Raw genomic sequence first — 17,999 nt, forward strand, 5'->3', positions numbered from 1 at the left:
CTGGGAAAAAACATTTTTTTTAAACTGGAAAATATTTTTTGATAGCTTAGCAGAGCTAAGTCTGACAACAGCCTGAATTATTATTAGTACCTTTACTGTTTTCTTTGGCCCGTGTACTATATTTGTTTAAAAAAAAAGACAATAAAAAAGAACAAATGTAAAAAGCAAATATTTTGTACAAAAATACAAAGTTTTAAAAGCTCTTAAAAGTATATTCCATATTATCGATAAGAACTTGACTATATATATATTTATATAAAATCTATATACTATATGTGTGTATCTGTGTAATTTTCCTATATTTGGGATTTTAGCAAATGAAATGTACTGTTTACACTGTAGCTTTATACGTACTTCCTATAGCTCAATGACCAAGAGTCTTACTCAGACTGCTAATTTCATGTTTTTGAAGACAAAACTTGTACACTTGTATGGTCACTGGTTGACAAAAATATGTAACTGATTCAGTCCAATTGCATTTCCAATAAATGCATTTTGCTATGGGTCCAGAATCCTTGAATAATCACAAGATGGCAAAGACGAGTTGCGGCTGAATTCTTTTTTTGCATTAAATCAGTTTTCAGTGCTTCCTTTTCAATTTTGTTAGGAGATGATGAAGTCCCATAGGATTTTTAAGTAATTTGTATTTGTGTCTCTAAATTCACAGCCTATTACAATCCAGGTGCCTAGGCTACAGTGAGAGAAAGAAAGAAAGAAAGAAAGAAAAAAAGAAGGAACATAGGTGAAAGGCTTGTAAAGGTAAAACAAATTATCCGCAAGGAGGTTTATTGAATTCAAGGAATCTTGGAAAATTCTATCATACGAGTCTAGGTTTCCAAGAAACATAACTTTTTAAAATATGACCCATAATCAGATATTGTACACCTCCAACAACTAATCTTTTCAAAACCTAAAGTTCTGCTAATATAATACATATTTATCTAGGAAGAAAAGAGAACTCTATGCACAAGCAATTCCTCAATCTACACAAACAGATGTGGATTATGCACATGAAGAGTGTACATATGTTTTTTGTGGACGCTACCTAAAAGCCAGTATCTGAAAGTTTGAATCCAGCTGGGAGTTTCTACCATATCCCATGAAATTCTACCTATGTTTTGGCAATCACAGCAGCCAGACATTCATATGACACGCACAAAAAATTCTGAAAAAAGCTTTTAAACAATTAATGTTTCTGGCACACTGTAAAATAGTTTCTTTAAACAAGGTAATCATCAGAACAAAAATATTATGGGCCAGATCTGAGCTCTAGCAATGATCATGGAGCAGAGCCCTAAGCAGCTCTGTGGCGCAACAGGGTCCAATTGTAAGTGCATCACTAGATCTAGAAGGAGACTCTAGTACCTATGTGTCTGCTCAGTAAAACAGGCAGTCTGTGATTCCACCCCGCCCTGCTGCCACAGAGCTGTCAGCTAGAGAACGTGGACAGGGTCCACACTCCCCTCCAGCAGTCAGAGTGGGTGGGTGGGAGTTTAAGGAGAGAGGCCCAGCAGTTGCCAAACCCTTCCCATCAGCAGGGACTCCTTATGCTTCTTGGGGCTAGATCAGTGTAGAGCTGTTACAGGCGACAGAGTTTTCATTTGCAAGAAGCTTGTCCTCCCCGAAAAGCAGCTACACAGCATCTGCCCATACGCAATCGGTATGGCTCTCCTCTCCCCCATGGTGTAATCATTACTCCTAAGGGCATTCTGCGCCAAAAATATAAAAATTCTGCAAATTTTATTTGTCAAATAAATGTGGAGGCTCCAGCATGTCACTGGGGAGCACAAGCCACTGGCTGCACAGAGGTAGGAGATCACTCTGCAGCTCCCCCATGGGACATGGCTCAGCAGTGAGCCTGCACCCAACTCTGACACAGCACAAGGACCGAACCTGCCCCAGAAACACCCCAGGGCTCTGCCCCTCCATGCCAGGTACACTAGGTGTGGGCAGGCAGGCTCACCCTGGCAGGATCCAAGTGTGAGGGGATCCAGGTGTGGATTCAGAGGGTTCTATGTGGGACAATCTGGGTGTGGAAGGTGATCTAGATACACGAGGGCTTGTTGGGGTGTTCTGGGTGCAATGGTAATGGGACTCTGCAGGGGGGTCCAGGTGAAGGTGGTTGAGGCTCAGCTGGGCAGGGTCTGGGTGCGTGTGTGGTTGATAGAGCTTGGCGGGGGGTCTGGATGTGAGAGGTTTAGTACGCAGTCCAGATGCTGGAGGTGTGGAGCTCAGTGGGGTGGGGATCCAGGTGCAGCTGGTTGTGCATGTCTGTTGGGGCTGGGGGGGGGTGAGGCTTGGCGGGAGGGTCTGGGCATGAGGGGGTCTGGATGCACAGGGGTTGGGCAGATGGGGGAGCAGCTCCCCGTGCATTGATCCCTCCCCCTGCAGCTAAGAAGGGATGGGTGGGGAGTTTGCAGAGCTTCCTGCACCCTGGGGAGAAATCTTGGGGTGGGTCTGACCCATCCCCGGATGCCATGCAGGGAAGAGGAAGTCCTGTCTTCCCCGGGACTAGCAACTGAGCCCAGCACAGGGTAGGAGCCACCAGCCCCACCCTCTGCCCCACAGTGATTTACCTCTCTGCCTGGGCATCCAAAATATACTGCAGGGGAGGGTCACATGACTGCTCTTGTGGCTTTCCTTTGCTTCCCCATCAGAAAGTCATTTTTTTGAGAGGAAGCAAAGAAATCTGTGGGAGACATGAATTCTGTACATGCGCAGTGGCGCAGAATTCCCCTAGGAGTAAATCATGGCTCTTTGTGACTATGATGAAACTCTTTTAATTGAACACTTAGCTTACCTTTGTCCATGTCTTTTTCACAAATAAAACTGTTAACATCTTCACATTGAAAGTCATTCCAGAGCCCAGCAGAGATTAATCCAGCACAATCTTCCCCTGGCCCTTGTCCAGTACTCCAGTTATCAGGCTGCCCACTTTTCCAGTTTCTTTCAACAAAATAAGAAGTAGATGTTAAGTGGCATCACATGATAGTTTTCCATGCACAACAAAAGAGATTAGCAAAAAGTATCATGAGATCTGCTCTGAACTGGAAATACACTCTTCAAAAAACATTACATGACTCTTCCTGAAAATGGAAAACAGAGACAGGAATCTACTCAGCCTTTGTCTGTCACGGCGTAAAGCTTAAAATTAGACCAGTGAGCTCTATTTTGGTTTGTGGATGTACATGCAAGTGTGATGAGAGTACATGCCATATGCACATGGCACCATTCCTCCACTGTATCCGTCTACTTCATTCTTACCAGTGGATGGTACAGAAACATCCAAGATTCTGCCTAATGGATTCTTGTGTATTTCAATACCTTGCCTGCTAAAAAGAACTCAAAAGGGACATAGAGGAGAAAGGTGGCAAATTATGTACCTATTATTGCAAAGAAACTGAGATCCTGTCTTGATTGTGATGGGCCTCTCCAGCTGCAAAGCAGGGATTTGTCTATCTTTCAGACCTCATTTTGGATGAAAAATTAATTTTCAAACTCAGAAGGAATTTTTAAAAGTTGGCTTTATTTTGAGGCCAGTAACCTTGATAGTGAAACTTGACCCAGTACTTAGTGCCTTTGCTTGGTGGAGCAAAACTCTTGATTCTGTTTTCATTTAATAAATGAGATATGCTTCCAGTCTCAAAACAAAAGCTCAGTTTTCTTAAAGAAACAGGTTGTTGAACAGAAGCTTGTGGTTGCTGGCTGAAATGGTGCCATAAGCAGTTAAATAACATGCCTGCCTGATACAGAGGGTCTGACCAAGCATCTGGGAAGAAACACAGACTTCCAGAAATAATGAATCACATTCAGTGACAGACAGTTCTGAGGTCACTAGAGGACACCTTTAAAGCGCAGCACAAGAGAAATCTTCAGTGACACAGGCCTTAGGTTTGCTGTAGCAATCTGAAGTTGAGATAGGTATAATGGTATAGGATTTACCAAAACCAGATCTTTTTTCCATGTTCCTCATGAAAGTGGCCACAAATTAGACACATGGAAAACATTAATAACAAATACAAATGATTTAGCCTATTTTTCTGGGGTGCTGCATGCTGAGATTTATAATCTCTGTGGTCTACTCCATTGTATTAAAAATTAAGGTGGCTGCAACCTGCTCCATTTAATACCAAATGGTGCATCCCTTGGATGCCTGGCTACCTGCTAATGCAGTCCTCAGCTTGCCAAAGTTTGGACATCCTTGCTTTATACCTTCTCCTTCTGTTTAATACCTTGTGTTTGGGTTTTATCTAATAGTTAGTCCTTTCATTTTTTTTAGTCAGAATGAGCTCTCTATTTATGGCCAGTTGTAATGTAAACAAGGAAAATTTAAACCAAGACCAAAGAGCTGTCTGGGCTCTCCACCCCCACTTTGTAAAAACACTGGCAAGCAGTATCAGGCTGTACGGTTGTGTGATTCTTTTATTTAATATTCCATTTTCCTTTTGGCAAGGAGATAAAGCCTTGTGCATGGAGAAAGGAGGGGGGGTAGGAAAAACAATATTCAGCAACACTTCCAGATAAAGTATTGCTTCACTGACATCCAGTAACTCATCTCTAGATACTGCAGATCTCTAGTAAAGTGGCGGCAAGAACAGTAGCACTCTGCAGAAAATAAACAACATGGTTCTTTTCAACACATACGTGTACTCTGGTAAGGTTCCATCCAGCCATCTCCACTCATTCTCTTGCTCTGAATCTGTGAGCCCAATCCAGAAGTTGCCTTTCCCAGCAATCTGCCTTTTTATCCATTGCTGTGAGTGAAAGAATTCTGTGATTGCATTTTTCTGTTTCTCAGACCATACAATTACTTGCTTTGTGTAGATTTTGCTTTTTCGAAAATAGAATAATAACAGTGTTCTTCTCCTTCCCATTCCCAATGCTCAACCACCTCGCTTCCTTGTGGGTTACCTCTTCCTTCTAATTTTGGGTCTTACTCTCCTTTGCTCTCACTCTGGGGATGCTGCTCGCACCTCTGGTAGTGACTGCAGTAATCAAAGGGCACTTTGGTAATTATTACTCCCTCTTGTCACCGAAGAATGCTCTCTCTCCTGAAAGGGTTCCTTACTGGCTGGAACTTCCTTTCCTCCCTCAAAGACAGACCTTAATTTGTAACAACATCCGAGATGGTTCTTATGGTTTGCTCCAGAGATAATCTGTACTATTCCTGCTTTACGAGGGATCACCATTGCTAATGTACAAATGATTATGGAAGGTTTATGCAGCTGTAGATGTATTTTAGGGCCTGATTCTGCAAACTTAACTGACAAAAAGGCACTATTTGTCTGTGAGTAAGACCAAAAAGGCACTAGACTCAATGGCACTATTTGTCTGTGGGTAAGAACTCCCCGCGAAAACTGGGTGGTTAGAAGGCCACCGCCCGTATTTTTTTTAACTAAGAAAAAGAATAAGCAGTTATACTTTATTGCACCACTCCTGCATGGCAGGGGTATGTCTGACTACCAAACAATTATACCACATAATAATGTAAGGTATGGTTTTTATTCATTATTGCTTCTCTGCCTATAAAAGACTTAATAGACTTTATTTAAGATCATAATAAAGGCTTAAGTTGTCTATCTTAAAGATTGAATTTAAAAATAACTATTTACAACATGGAAAAAATGTGTTTCAGATAATAGGCCACTAACAATGGGCCTGATTTTGAAAGGGGCTGAGCACCCACAACTCCCATTGAATTTACTGGAAGTGGCAGGTGTTCAGCAATTTCAGGATCAGGCCCATTGACTCCTATGTTGCTCCTTTTCACAGTACGTGCTGAGCAGACATGGGAGTACAATGTTCTGGAATGGGGTAAGTCGGTGTTTTCACTTCACCATATGAATCCATGATATTCTCAGCTTCCCTATTGCTATGTAGTTTCCAGACTCAAAATACTTTCAAACCTTATACCTCAAGCCTTCAGAACAGCAGGTGATGTTATTTACCTGCTCCTCTTTGTTGTTTATGATAACCAGATGTGAGGACTTCTCATCACAGAAAACTTTTGCATCTTCAAAAATTTCTCTTTCAGATGAAAAGTAGTAGCATTTTTCTGTAAAGTTCTTCCAGTGAGCAGAACAACCTGTGACAGGAAACCCTGCTGTTAAACTGGGGATTTCAAACTCTCCTACAGCATGGCGGCATCTGAAATACTTAGGGGCTGAGTCAGTGAATATGCACATATCAGAAATCTGCACCAGAACGCAGAATATAGCTGACTTAACCTGCATGCCCAGAGGACTGCTCATTCCTCATTGCATTGCTGCCATCTCTTTAGAGATGAGGCATTTTAATCAAACTCCAGAGCAGCTGACAGAAGACAGGCAGACACAGCTTTGCTAGGTAAGCTAGAGTTCCACGCTAAGAATCTTTGAGAACGAGTGTGTCTAAGCAAAAGATAATAGAAATTAACATTCGCCCACTATCATGATGGCAGGTGCACTAAAAACGGCTTCTTGGGCAGAGGGGCATACAAGTAGAAAAGTAGGTGGGTGAGTAGATAGCTTACCATTCGCCTCAGGTATTGATGTTGGCTCACTTTTCAGTGCCATAGGCATCCCTGGACCTGGTGGCCCAGGTGGCCCAGGCGGCCCAGGCATCCCTGGTATGCCAGGCAGACCAGGCAATCCTCGAGGTCCAGGTACCCCGGGCTCTCCAACAGTTCCTTGCAATCCTTGAAATCCAGGTGGACCTTGTGGACCTGGAGGACCATCTTTGCCAGGTGGTCCTGGTGGTCCAGGGTCTCCATTAGGTCCTGGCAGACCAGTCTTGCCAGTAGAACCTCTCTGACCTTTGGAGCCAGGTGATCCTCTTGAACCTTTCCCACCTTTTTCTCCTGGTAGCCCGATTGGCCCAACTGGGCCCTTTTCACCGGCAGGTCCTGGTGGCCCTGGCTCACCTTTTTCTCCTTTTTGCCCTTTTAGACCAGTGGGACCAAGAGGCCCTTGGGGTCCCCTCTCCCCTTTAGGTCCCCTTGGACCTGGAGGTCCTGAAACAATTTAAACATGCAGAGGAGGGAAACAAAAAACAGGAAGAGTGTTCAATATACCTGAGATTAACAACATTGGACATTCAATACACTGCAAGCCCAAGCTACTCAAGTAGCCAATGTAAAAATACAGTTGGTTTAGAAAAAGGAGGTGAATCTCTTCACAATCATTAGTTATATATTATTTCTTATTGAGCCTCCACAAGACACTTGATGCTGTAAAGAAAACCTGGGCCCTGCCAGACAGGACTTGTAATTTACGTTAAACAGACACATAGTACCCCAGATCAGATGAGCCTCAGTTCTCAAACAGATACGGTTATCATTTGCTTTCTAAAAGTTGTGTTATGTGGTTTTTTGTCTTTGGCGGATTGACACTGATGGGATTCATGGCAGCCTTAAGAAGGGATTTGAATGAAAAGAAAGAGCGATTGTTTGGGACACAAGAATAAAGGTTTTTTAATTTGAAGGAGCAGGATGAAAGAAGGGGTAAAGACAACAGTGGAAGGAGGTGGCAAAAAGGATGTTTAGGAGGGCAGTTTGGAGGAGGTTAGCAGTCTGTATGTGAGTGTGGGGGGATAGAGTAAGGAAGTGAGATATGAGGGTGGGGCAGAACTGTGCAGGGCTTAAAGGTGAAGATCTCTCTCAATTTTTAATAGGTGCCTCCCAAAGCAGCAGCCATTGTGAATCACTGGTCCCTGAAATATGAGGCTTACTGCAAACTATGATTTCCCCCAAATCTATCTTTTTTCCCATCTTATCCTTTCACTCTTCCTTCTGTTCTCTTTCCTCTTCTTCTCCCCCTTTGTTATGTTCTTTCTCCCTTTCTTCTATTCTCCCTGTTGCTTCCAACCACGCCTCTCCTTTCACTCTAATAGTAAGATGTAGTCAGTGACAGCAGCACTGTCTTGGTGTGGAACCTGCATGGGATTTAGCAGTGACATGCTGGGATAGTGGAACGAGGTCAAAAAAAGAGAGAGACCAAAAGCAGAATGCCCCACAATGTCAGGGAGGCTTGAGAGTTATTGCACCACATGTTTATTATGAAGCAAGAAGCAGACTGGGAGTGAACCATAGACCAGCTGAATGATAAAAGGGAGAAATAAAGGAGCTATGGTCTATTTGAGAATCATGGGATGGATGGGTAGTGAGAAATAAGCCAACTGGAGGGTTAATGGAAAGACTAACAGAATGCTACCTGCCTACTGGATATTTATAGAAGGACAGAGCACCAGTCATAGCAGGAGATGAGAAGACAGTGAGAAGGAGTGGTCTTCCATATTTTATCATTAAAGCAGGTTTGGATTCTGTTCATGGATAAGCACATCTCAGTAAATTTTTTCCCCAAAATCTATCCCATTTAATCTGCATCAAGGTTAAGCTCCTAACATGTCTCTGAAAATGGAGGCAGCTCCTTCTGTGTGAAATGAGACCAGGTAAGAAAGGTGCTCTGGACTCACATGCACCACGGACTGTGCTTTTATCTATTCCGAGGGAGGGTTTTATTTCTGTGACCAGTAGAGTTGCCAGTTTTGGTTGGACGTATTCCTGGAGGTTTCATCACATAAAGATTAATATTTAATTCCTGGAAACTCCAGGACAATCCTGGAGGATTGGCAGCCCAAGTAATCAGGGTTTAAGACCTGGTTCAAATCAGCAATATGGAATATTAACTTCATTCAGAAGAATACTTGGCTTAGAAGACAAAAAAAAAAAAGCTCAACAACTTTGTGTGTATATTTACTTCTGAAGAAAATAAAGTATCCTTTGATGAAAAGAAACAGGAGGTTTCCCGGCCTGTTCACAGCTGGCTTAAAACAAAATAGTTTTACTTTTTCACTAAGGGTGACCTCTCTGGGAATGATCCAGTTTTGTATTGTTCAGCTATTTCCTCCTTAGCAGGGATTGGTTTCTTGAGGTTTCCACCTCCTCCACAACTATTATGGATTACTTTAGACTAGTGGCTCTCAACCCACGTCCCAATCAGCACACAGCTGCAGCCTATGTGACATCCTGGGCCATACAGGTAGTATATATATTGTGTCAATGTGGCCCACATAACACAGAGAGAGCTGCATATGCAGTCCACAATGGCAAAGAGGTTGAGAACCACTGCTTTAGATGATAGTTCAAAAGCAGACCCAACAGTCAGAATAAAATTTAATCAACCTATAACTTTCTTTCACAACATTCCAATTTCAGGCCGGTAAAGGAGGGAAGGGAATATTGGGTTGAAAAATTTAAACCAAACTTACATCTCCCAGGTTTAGAATTAGATAATGGAACAGATAAGGTCTGTGTCCCAGTATAAATTGGAAAAAGGACTTTCATAAAATGAAAGACTAATTTTTTTTTATTAAAGATTAAACTAAGGATCCCTTTCTCTGACAACGATGCAGGGAGAAGCCAAAGTCCAGGACAGCACATTCCAAAGAGAGTAGGTAATCGATAACATCTGTGTTCTCCTGGTCAATGTTTCCTTTCTTAGGGCTAGATTTGACCAGAGGTACTGTCAGGCACATTAGAGGGGTTGCAAAAGGGTTATGCATCAGCCAAAGCCCTGGTCACAAGGCCGACAGGAAGCACTGGGCAGGCCAGGCCTGGTGTGTGGGAAGTGCAGGAATGGAAGATTTGCATTGTGCAAATCCTCTGGACCTTCACCTTGCAGAACAGGGCAGCAGGAGCTCTGAGAACTATAGCAATCTTATCGCAGTCACACAGTTGCTGTGCTGCTGCTCCTTGGACAACGTGGGGTGTGTTCTTTCTCCCCATGCCCTCACAAACTACCTCTCTTGCAACTCAGCTGTTCAGGCTTTGTTCAGGAGAAAATTTAACCCATAATAAAAAAAAAGTTGAAGTATTTTGATGTTATTTAAAGCAAGTAAAACCCATGTGTTGATAAGACGTACAACTTGAGGTATAGATTGAAATTCATCTTACCTTGCAGTATTGTGAAGTTCTTGATGAGCTGACCATGTTTGGAATCTACCAGCTTCATTTCTTCCATAATTAGTGATAAATTTGCAACTTCAATATCTAATCTTGATCTCATCACATCCTGTTGCATCCTGAGAGATGTAGAATCTAAACGAATATTGGCTAGCGTGTTGTTCATAAAAGTCAGGTCATCTGTGTGTTTACTTAAGGTGTCTGTACAAGTTGTCCTGACCTCATTGAGATTGCTAGTCAGTGTCCGCAGGTGATGCGCAGTATAGCTGATGTTGCTAATGATATTGACTATATCTGTCTCAAAGAGCTGAAAGCGCTCTTCTAGCTGGTTAAACTTGGCAGAAGTTCTGTTCTCATAATCTTTATGATGCTCCTGCAGATCCTTAAGATTTTGTTCATTGGCTTGTGCAACTGTAGTGATGTTCTCCATTTGCCCACTGAATGAGCTAAGTTGACTGTTCATGTCTTCAAGTGTATCATTATTAGCTTTGGCTAAGGCTGAGTTGTTGACTGCTAACATCTGTAAATTTTGCACTTTCTCCTTAAGCCAATCAGTGTCCTTTCGTGCTTGAAGGACAACCTGTTGCAGATTTTGAAAGTCATTCTTGATTCTTTGGATAGCCTGACTTGTATCATCCACAGACCTCTGCAAAACACTGATAAGATTTCTTTGCTGAACTTGTGTCAGATTTAAGTTGTTTAGATTCATGATGACCACATTATGAGAATGCATTTGGCTTTGCAAATTTGTTTGGATATTACTTGTGTCTTGTTGGAGATTGTTGATATAGCCAGTGTATGCTTGGAGAGTTTTATTGACACTGATGATCATGAAAGAGTTGCTATCCAAGACACCTTTCATTTGGCTCTGCCTGTCATCTAATACGTTTCCAGAATCTTGTAGCTTCTCCAGTGTATCCTTGTTTTTGGTGGTTTTCTCTGCAATCTCCTGAAGCTGCTGGCGAAGAGCCAGAATATCAGATCTGAAGCTAGAAAGTTCTTTGTTAGTGCTCATATCTTTTTGTCCAGTTTCATCATCTATTAAAGAGGGAAATTTTAAAAAGCATTAGCTTTGTTTGTTTGTTTTTTAAGCACAATATAAAAAGACTCTTTCCTGCCCTGTAAATGCTGTATCTAAGAGTGGTCAGGCAATTAAAGCGTTCACTTGGTGAAACATTCAATTGTCACTTTTCTAAAAACAGATGCTCTAGGGTCTAATTCTGCCCCCAGACACACGAAGTTAACTGCTGTTGAAGCCAATGGAATGCGACCCTTTGTCTTGCCCAGTGGAATAGAATGATGGTTCTATTGTCAATACTGTTTATATATGTTCATTTAAATATGATTGTTTTACTTTCTTTTAAAAATTAACTTTTAGAGAGAGTGGTGAATAGGTGAAATATAGTACTGCTACTGTACTGAAGAAAAAATTGGATGATTAAGTGGAATTCAATACATTGAAGCAGTATAAGTAAGGAGCTGATGGCCCTTTCTGGTGTAAAGCACAGCAGGCTCAATTCCATGCCTGCAGAGCTGCCAGGTAGTGGGCACCACCCCTATTGCTACCTAGCAACAGCTGTAGCTTGCTTATGCTCCAGCACCCATGACCTGCTGTGGATACAGACCAAGGATCCTGGATCCTTCCAGCTCAAGTGCCACTTCTTGCCTGTCACACATATCCCACATTCCTCACAGTGCTGCTCATGCCTGCCTCCTGCTATGCCCTAGGGTTACCACCTCTGAAAACAAAAAAAGAACCCCAAATGGCAATCCACCCGCCAACAAGTTAAGCCTGCCCAACTCCAAGCCCCAACCACAAGGAAAAAACTCCTCAATCCCCACCTCCCGACCCCGCGTCAACAACCTCTTATAGTATTTCGAGAGAGAACACATATAGATAGGATTGATAACATCATTTTCTTACTTAAACTGTGGAAGTGGGAACACTGCGAGCATCTTTAGCTGGACACAAAAATGTTTAACATTAGATATCCCAGTGTACTGAGATGATATTGGAAATCTTTAGACCCACGTAAAAAAACAAAACAAAAACCCCCCACGCCAGCAGATAAAATTATTTTTCTGGCAACTGGCAAATCCACTAAAAAACCATGCTCCTTCTATGCTCCCATACCAACCAGCTGTATGGGAGCATAGAAGGAGCATAATCCTTCTATGCTCCCATACAGCTCTACAATCCTATGACCTGTCCCACTGTGATAGAGTATTTACACCACACAAGGCCTAAGTAAGTAAAAAGGACCAATTAACCCTGTGATGGCTGTACCTGGAGGAGAGTCAGGACTGATAAGATCTAACTGATAAATCCCAGCTGGGCAGGGGCAGGCTGAGGTGGTATAAAACCAGGAAGTAGCAAGGAAGAAGGGAGTTGCAGGACGGAATACTGTAGTCACTTCCTCTAGAGGAGTTGATCTACGGGGAGAGTAAACCCTGGGATTCTGCCTCAGACTCCAGACTTTGGCAAGAGCCTGGGAAGGGTGAAATAGCATCAGGGAGCTCCAATGGTTACCCAGAGGGGGGCAGAGCTAGAGAAGAAAGGTAGGAAGGAGCCCAGGCAAACAGCAACATGCTCAGGGTTGGCTTAGGCTGTGGTTACTAGACATACAGTTCTTGGGCTGGAATCTGGAGTAGAGGGTTGGCCTGGGTTCCCCTACCAGCCACTGGGAAAGAAGGAGCAATTTGAATCCAGCAGGAGAGAGACTGGATGAGCAACAAAATAAGTCTGGTTGAGAGCTAATACCCAGCTGTGGCCACAAGGAGGTGCCACAGTGGTGAGTAGATACCATCTGACCCTCACATTTTCCCTGTGCCAGTCCCACCCCCCAACTCCCCTCCTAGAGCCCCCTTACTAATATGCCCCAGAGATATTGCCCCCATGTTTTTTTAAATGTTTAAACTTTTAGAACTTTTTAAATGGGAGTTGACTTACATAGGAATTGATGGGGCTAATCACTCCTTAGATCTGGCCATATGATACATACTACAGAGTACAAACAATGCTTAGAAATGAATTTGATCACAACAGTTCCAGACTATGATTGATTAATTTAAATCACAGAATAAGAGAAGGCTGTATGTGCTTTTAGCTGTAACATTCCCTTCCTATGAATTCACCACTGCAAACACAGGACTTTGAATAATTTCATTAACATACAGTTTATGGACATCTTTTATTGAGAAGCCATTAGAGTTTTTCTTATGACTGAACTGCAAACTAAAGAGCTTTCCTCACTTAATATATTGTAAATATCTATAAAACCTTTCCAGATCGATGGGTCCTACCCATGCCTATGGCAACATGTGTTGTACCTCATCCAGTGCATTAAATGCACCACTAACAACTACGTAGGTGAAACCAGACAATCACTACACTCGCAAATGAACTCACACAGGACAATGATAAAAGACAAAAACATCACATCAACTGTGGACGAACACTTTTCCCAAAACAAATACTCTATATCTGACCCCAGTCCTCATCCTCAGAGGAAACCTGCCCAACACTTTCAAAAGATGAGCCTGGGAGCTTAAATTCATAACTTTGATAGACAGTAAAAATCATGATCTTAATAAAGACAAAAAGAAAAGGAGTACTTGTGGCACCTTAGAGACTAATCAATTTATTTGAGCATAAGCTTTCATGAGCTACAGCTCACTTCATCAGATGCATCCGATGAAGTGAGCTGTAGCTCACGAAAACTTATGCTCAAATAAATTGGTTAGTCTCTGAGGTGCCACAAGTACTCCTTCTCTTTTTGCGAATACAGACTAACACGGCTGTTACTCTGAAACCTGTCATTAATAAAGACACTGTATTTATATCTTATTACAACAACCTGTAACCCACCAATCTCCCATTTTTGTCCTATGACTATAGGGGTGTTTATGGGCTACGTCACCTTGAATGGTCCCTTAGTTTAGCATAAGTAGACATATTTTATCTGTTCAACCTTGTATTTAGCTGTGACAATCTGAGTACCTTTCCCAGACGTGAAAGAGCCATCCTGTTGCTCGCAGAAGGGGAAGGGAGAAGAGGAAACAGAGCTACTCTCAGCTGCTTAACTCTTTCTGCTCTTCCCACTCCTTCTGGGAGAATGATGTTGGATTGCTGAGGGAGTGGGGGAGAGCTCTCCCTGCTTCAAGAAGCCAATCAGGGGTCCATCCCGTCCATCCGTCCCCCCGCAGACAGTATTAAAACTGTGCCCTTCAGCGACCCGGCTTGCTTTTTAGAAATCTTATTTCCTGGGTCTGTGACCTGTTTCCACCCAGCACACTTTAAGCACTAATGACCGATGAAGTGCATCTTCTACAAGTGATGTTTTTGCCTCTGAGGTGAGGGTTAAACATATGCCATTTTTTGAACATCTCTGGGCATGGACTCCAGATTTGGAATTTATCTACTAAACATCAGCTCAAAGATTACTGGGTGGGTGAAGACTTTCATTCTTAAGAGTCTCTTCTTTTGTCCATCAATATTTGCATCACTTTACAGCTCTGATTCAGAAAATCATTCCTATTCAGGACAGCTCATAAGCACATCCTGAAGTCCCTTTGATTTCAATATGGTTTCCGTGGGATTGGATGTGATTAAGAGCTGTCCAGAATCGGGAACTAAAATTTAAGATGGAATGGATATGCAGGTATTTGGCCACCTGTTCATCAGACAGATCTGTGGAGATAGAGAACTCTTATCCACTGATATATCTCCCAAAATAATACCACACAAGGACATGCAAATAGGCTGCCTTATCTGGCTTTCAGTTATGTGGAGATTACCTAATTTCTTCAGACCACTCTCCACTTCTGTGAGTTTCTCAGTATATCTTCTGTGGGATGTCTCCATGCCACCTGTAACGTTGTCCATTTTTTCTACAACTAGAAAATTGAGAACAGTGTTAACAGGCATTTACATGTGTAATTTTTGTAGGTTTCATTGTGAGAAGTTCCAACTATGAGATATGGTGTAAGTAATGAGATTTTTATAACAAGTCATATAGATGAACAGTAAACAAGAGTGTAGTAAATAATGAAAAATACAAAATATTTGGGGTCAAGCATAGAAAATACTTTTTAAAAAAAAACAAACAATCAATTTGCTTTCCACTACTCTGCATAACGTCAGAACAGTGTATTCTCTTCTGCTCATATGACCGTGTGCTCTGCTAAGAAGTTAACCACTATGCTTCAACCAAATATTTCTTTTGGTAACAAACAGATTCATCTCATGAATGAAGATTCTTCTGAGTCTTCCTCTTCAATCAATTAATATTTTATAATATTTAACTACTAAAGGTGTCTCATTGTCTAATGAAGGCATGTTGTATGCTTGAGGCTTGTTACCTCGCTAGCAGCAGACTCCCTCTCACTCTCCCGTGGGCCACTTCCATTTAGATGGACCAAATAATTTTCTGATTCTTTTAATCATTATGAACTACATCCTAGCTACTAAGTGTGGAGGCTATGGAACATATATCAAGTGCTGTTCTTAAATAATGTCTTCTGAAAAGTGATGGAGCTTTAAAACTCCTAATAACAATTTAAGGACATTTAATTAAACAGCAGTTTTAAAATAATTCTGATTTGCAAGGGTTTAAACTATGGTCATTCAGCCCAGCCTGGACATATAGCTGTTCCCAATGTTCTCTTGGCTTGGGGAGGTTTGAGTTGTTTTCCTGGCAGTTACGCATTCTGTTGCTTTTCATGGCAACAGTATGTGTACGGAAGAAGGAAAGAGCCAGAAATGAAAAGTTCCAGAAAGCTCAAAGTGCTAAATATATATTTATAAATTGTTACAAGAAAGGAAGGAAATTGAATGCTTCAGAGGCTAGATTCTGCCTTGATAAGGTTGCCAACTTTCTAACTGCACAAAACTGAACACCCTTGCCCTGCCCTGGCCTCGCCCCTGCCCTGAGGCCTCACACCTTCTCCGAGGCCCTGCCCCCACTCACTCCATCCCCACTCTGTCCATCGCTCGCTCTCCCCTACCCTCACTCACTTTCAGTGGGCCAGGGCAGGGGGTTGGGGTGCAAGAGGGGGTGAGGATTCCGGCTGGAGGTGCAGGCTTTGGGGTGGGGCCAGGGATGAGGGGTTTGGGGTGCAGGAGGGGGCTACGGGCTGGGGCAGGGGTGCAGGAGGGAGTGCGGGGTGCGGGCTCCAGGAGGGCTTGTATGTGTGGGAGAGGGCTCAGGGCTGGGGCAGGGAGATTGGGGTACAGGGAGGGGTGTGGGCTTTGGGGGGGAGTTAGGGTGCAGGAGGGGGTTACGACCTGGGACAGGAGGTTGGGGTGCAGGAACAGGGTTCGGGGTGAGGCTCCGGCCGGCTGGCACTCACCTCAGGCAGCTCCCGGAAGCAGCCGGCATATCCGGTTCCTATGCAGAGGGGTCAGGAGGCTCTGCGCACTGCATGCACTTGCAGGCGCCGTCCCGGCAGCTCCCACTGGCCACAGTTCCTAGCCAATGGGAGCTGCGGAGCTGGTGCTCAGAGCAGGGGCACCACACGGAGCCCCTGTGGCTACCCCTATGTCTAGGAGCTGGTCATGCCAGTCATTTCCGGGAGCTGTGCAGAACCAGGGCAGGCAGGGAGACTGCCTTGGCCTTGCTGCGCCACTGACCGGACTTTTTTAGCAGCCTGGTCAGCAGTGCTGACCGAAGCTGCCAAGGTCCCTTTTCAACTGGGCATTCCAGTTTAAAACTGGATGCCTGGCAACCCTATGGCTTGACCTTCAAGTCCATGTCCATTTTCAGTTTGGTGTCTGTGTATTCAAATCACAGCTAAGGCCAGAAGGTTCTGTCCTATACGCAGATTATTTAGCCTCTGGCCAGAGAGGATCTGCACCACCCCACAAGGGATTCCAGAAGACATTGTGCTGCATTGTGTCACTCCTCCAGTCCCCTAGCATGTGGCAGAAGAGGTGCTGCACCAGGCCTTCGGATGAGCCAGTGTGGAGGTAGGGGACAAAGCCATACCTCTGCCTCCTCCCTATGCCTTCCCACCCTCTTTGGGGGTGATTTATAACCTGGTAGGAACTACAAAAGAGCAGTTGCCTGTGTTCCCCCAAGCGCAAGTAGGGGGGACCCTGGTACTGGGAGTGTAACTTCATGAGCCCTCCTTCTACTCTTTGCACTCATGCAAAGGTCATACACAATCTGGCACTTTAATCTGTGGCAGCCAAGGGGTCCTTGTCCCTTTATTAATCTTCCATCTTATTTTTTTGAAGATACGTACAGGTATATAGCAGGATTTTCATGGGTCCATGCTGCTTCAAAAACATAAACCAAACAGACAGCTAGGGCTACAGTCATCTCTGGGCTAACTACACTGAAGTCAGGGGTTACTTTGGCCCTGTCACAGAGTGATAGCAATCAGCACCTGAACCAGCACTCTGATCACTATTTAACCAGTTAGGGGCCAGGGAAGGGCCTGGTTTAAGCTGACCAGACAGCAAGTGTGAAAAATCAGGAGAGGGAGTGTGTGGGGGGGTAATAGGACCTTATTTCAGAAAAAGCCCCAAATATCAGGACTGTCCCTGTAAAATCGAAACATCTAGTCACCCTAGCCTGGTTACAGAGAGGAGTTCCTGATTACCAGATCAGGTTGGGGCTGGGTAGCTAATAAGCTAATTTACGAGGAGCCAGGATAAAAGAGCACAGGGGTCAGGTGGACACCTCCTCAGGCTGTTTGCTAATCAGGCACAAGTTGGTGAAACCCCACCAGATACTTCCTGGAGCAAGAGTGAGGCTTGAATATACATGGGGATAAGAAATTCTGCCTTATGGCACAAGGGCCTCTGGAAGTTCAGGGGAAGTTTAAATGGAAGTGGGCTGGGGTAGTGGATTGGTTGCCACACCCTTTCATGTTAGGCACGGACTGGAACCCCTTCCCATTAGAAAAGCAAAGGGGTATCCAGAAACCCCAGAGGGATGGAATTTAACCCACGGGGAAGGGAAAAGAGCCATTAAAACACTGCAGTATTGGAAAATAGACAGGAGAACACAAGCCAGAGAGAAAGTAAAGAAAGGGGAATACCCAGTGAGATGAA

At 43.6% G+C, this 17,999-nt stretch overlaps 1 protein-coding gene across 1 annotated transcript in view; it reads right to left on the reverse strand.

Moving 5' to 3' along the window:
• Positions 1-384: 384 nt before the first annotated feature.
• COLEC12 (collectin subfamily member 12) overlaps positions 385-17,999 on the reverse strand; it is a 129,029-nt gene continuing 111,414 nt past the window's right edge. Inside the window, exons 4-10 of the mRNA XM_073331434.1 lie at positions 14,738-14,836; positions 9,932-10,978; positions 6,512-6,991; positions 5,949-6,085; positions 4,645-4,754; positions 2,801-2,946; positions 385-691 (exon numbers count right to left, since the gene is read on the reverse strand). Coding sequence (XP_073187535.1) covers positions 687-691; positions 2,801-2,946; positions 4,645-4,754; positions 5,949-6,085; positions 6,512-6,991; positions 9,932-10,978; positions 14,738-14,836 — 2,024 coding nt within the window. The 3' untranslated portion in view covers positions 385-686. The remainder of the gene's footprint in view (positions 692-2,800; positions 2,947-4,644; positions 4,755-5,948; positions 6,086-6,511; positions 6,992-9,931; positions 10,979-14,737; positions 14,837-17,999) is intronic.

This window comes from Lepidochelys kempii, chromosome 2 (genome assembly GCF_965140285.1).
Source record: "Lepidochelys kempii isolate rLepKem1 chromosome 2, rLepKem1.hap1, whole genome shotgun sequence".
In the NCBI taxonomy this organism is placed as follows: domain Eukaryota; kingdom Metazoa; phylum Chordata; order Testudines; family Cheloniidae; genus Lepidochelys; species Lepidochelys kempii.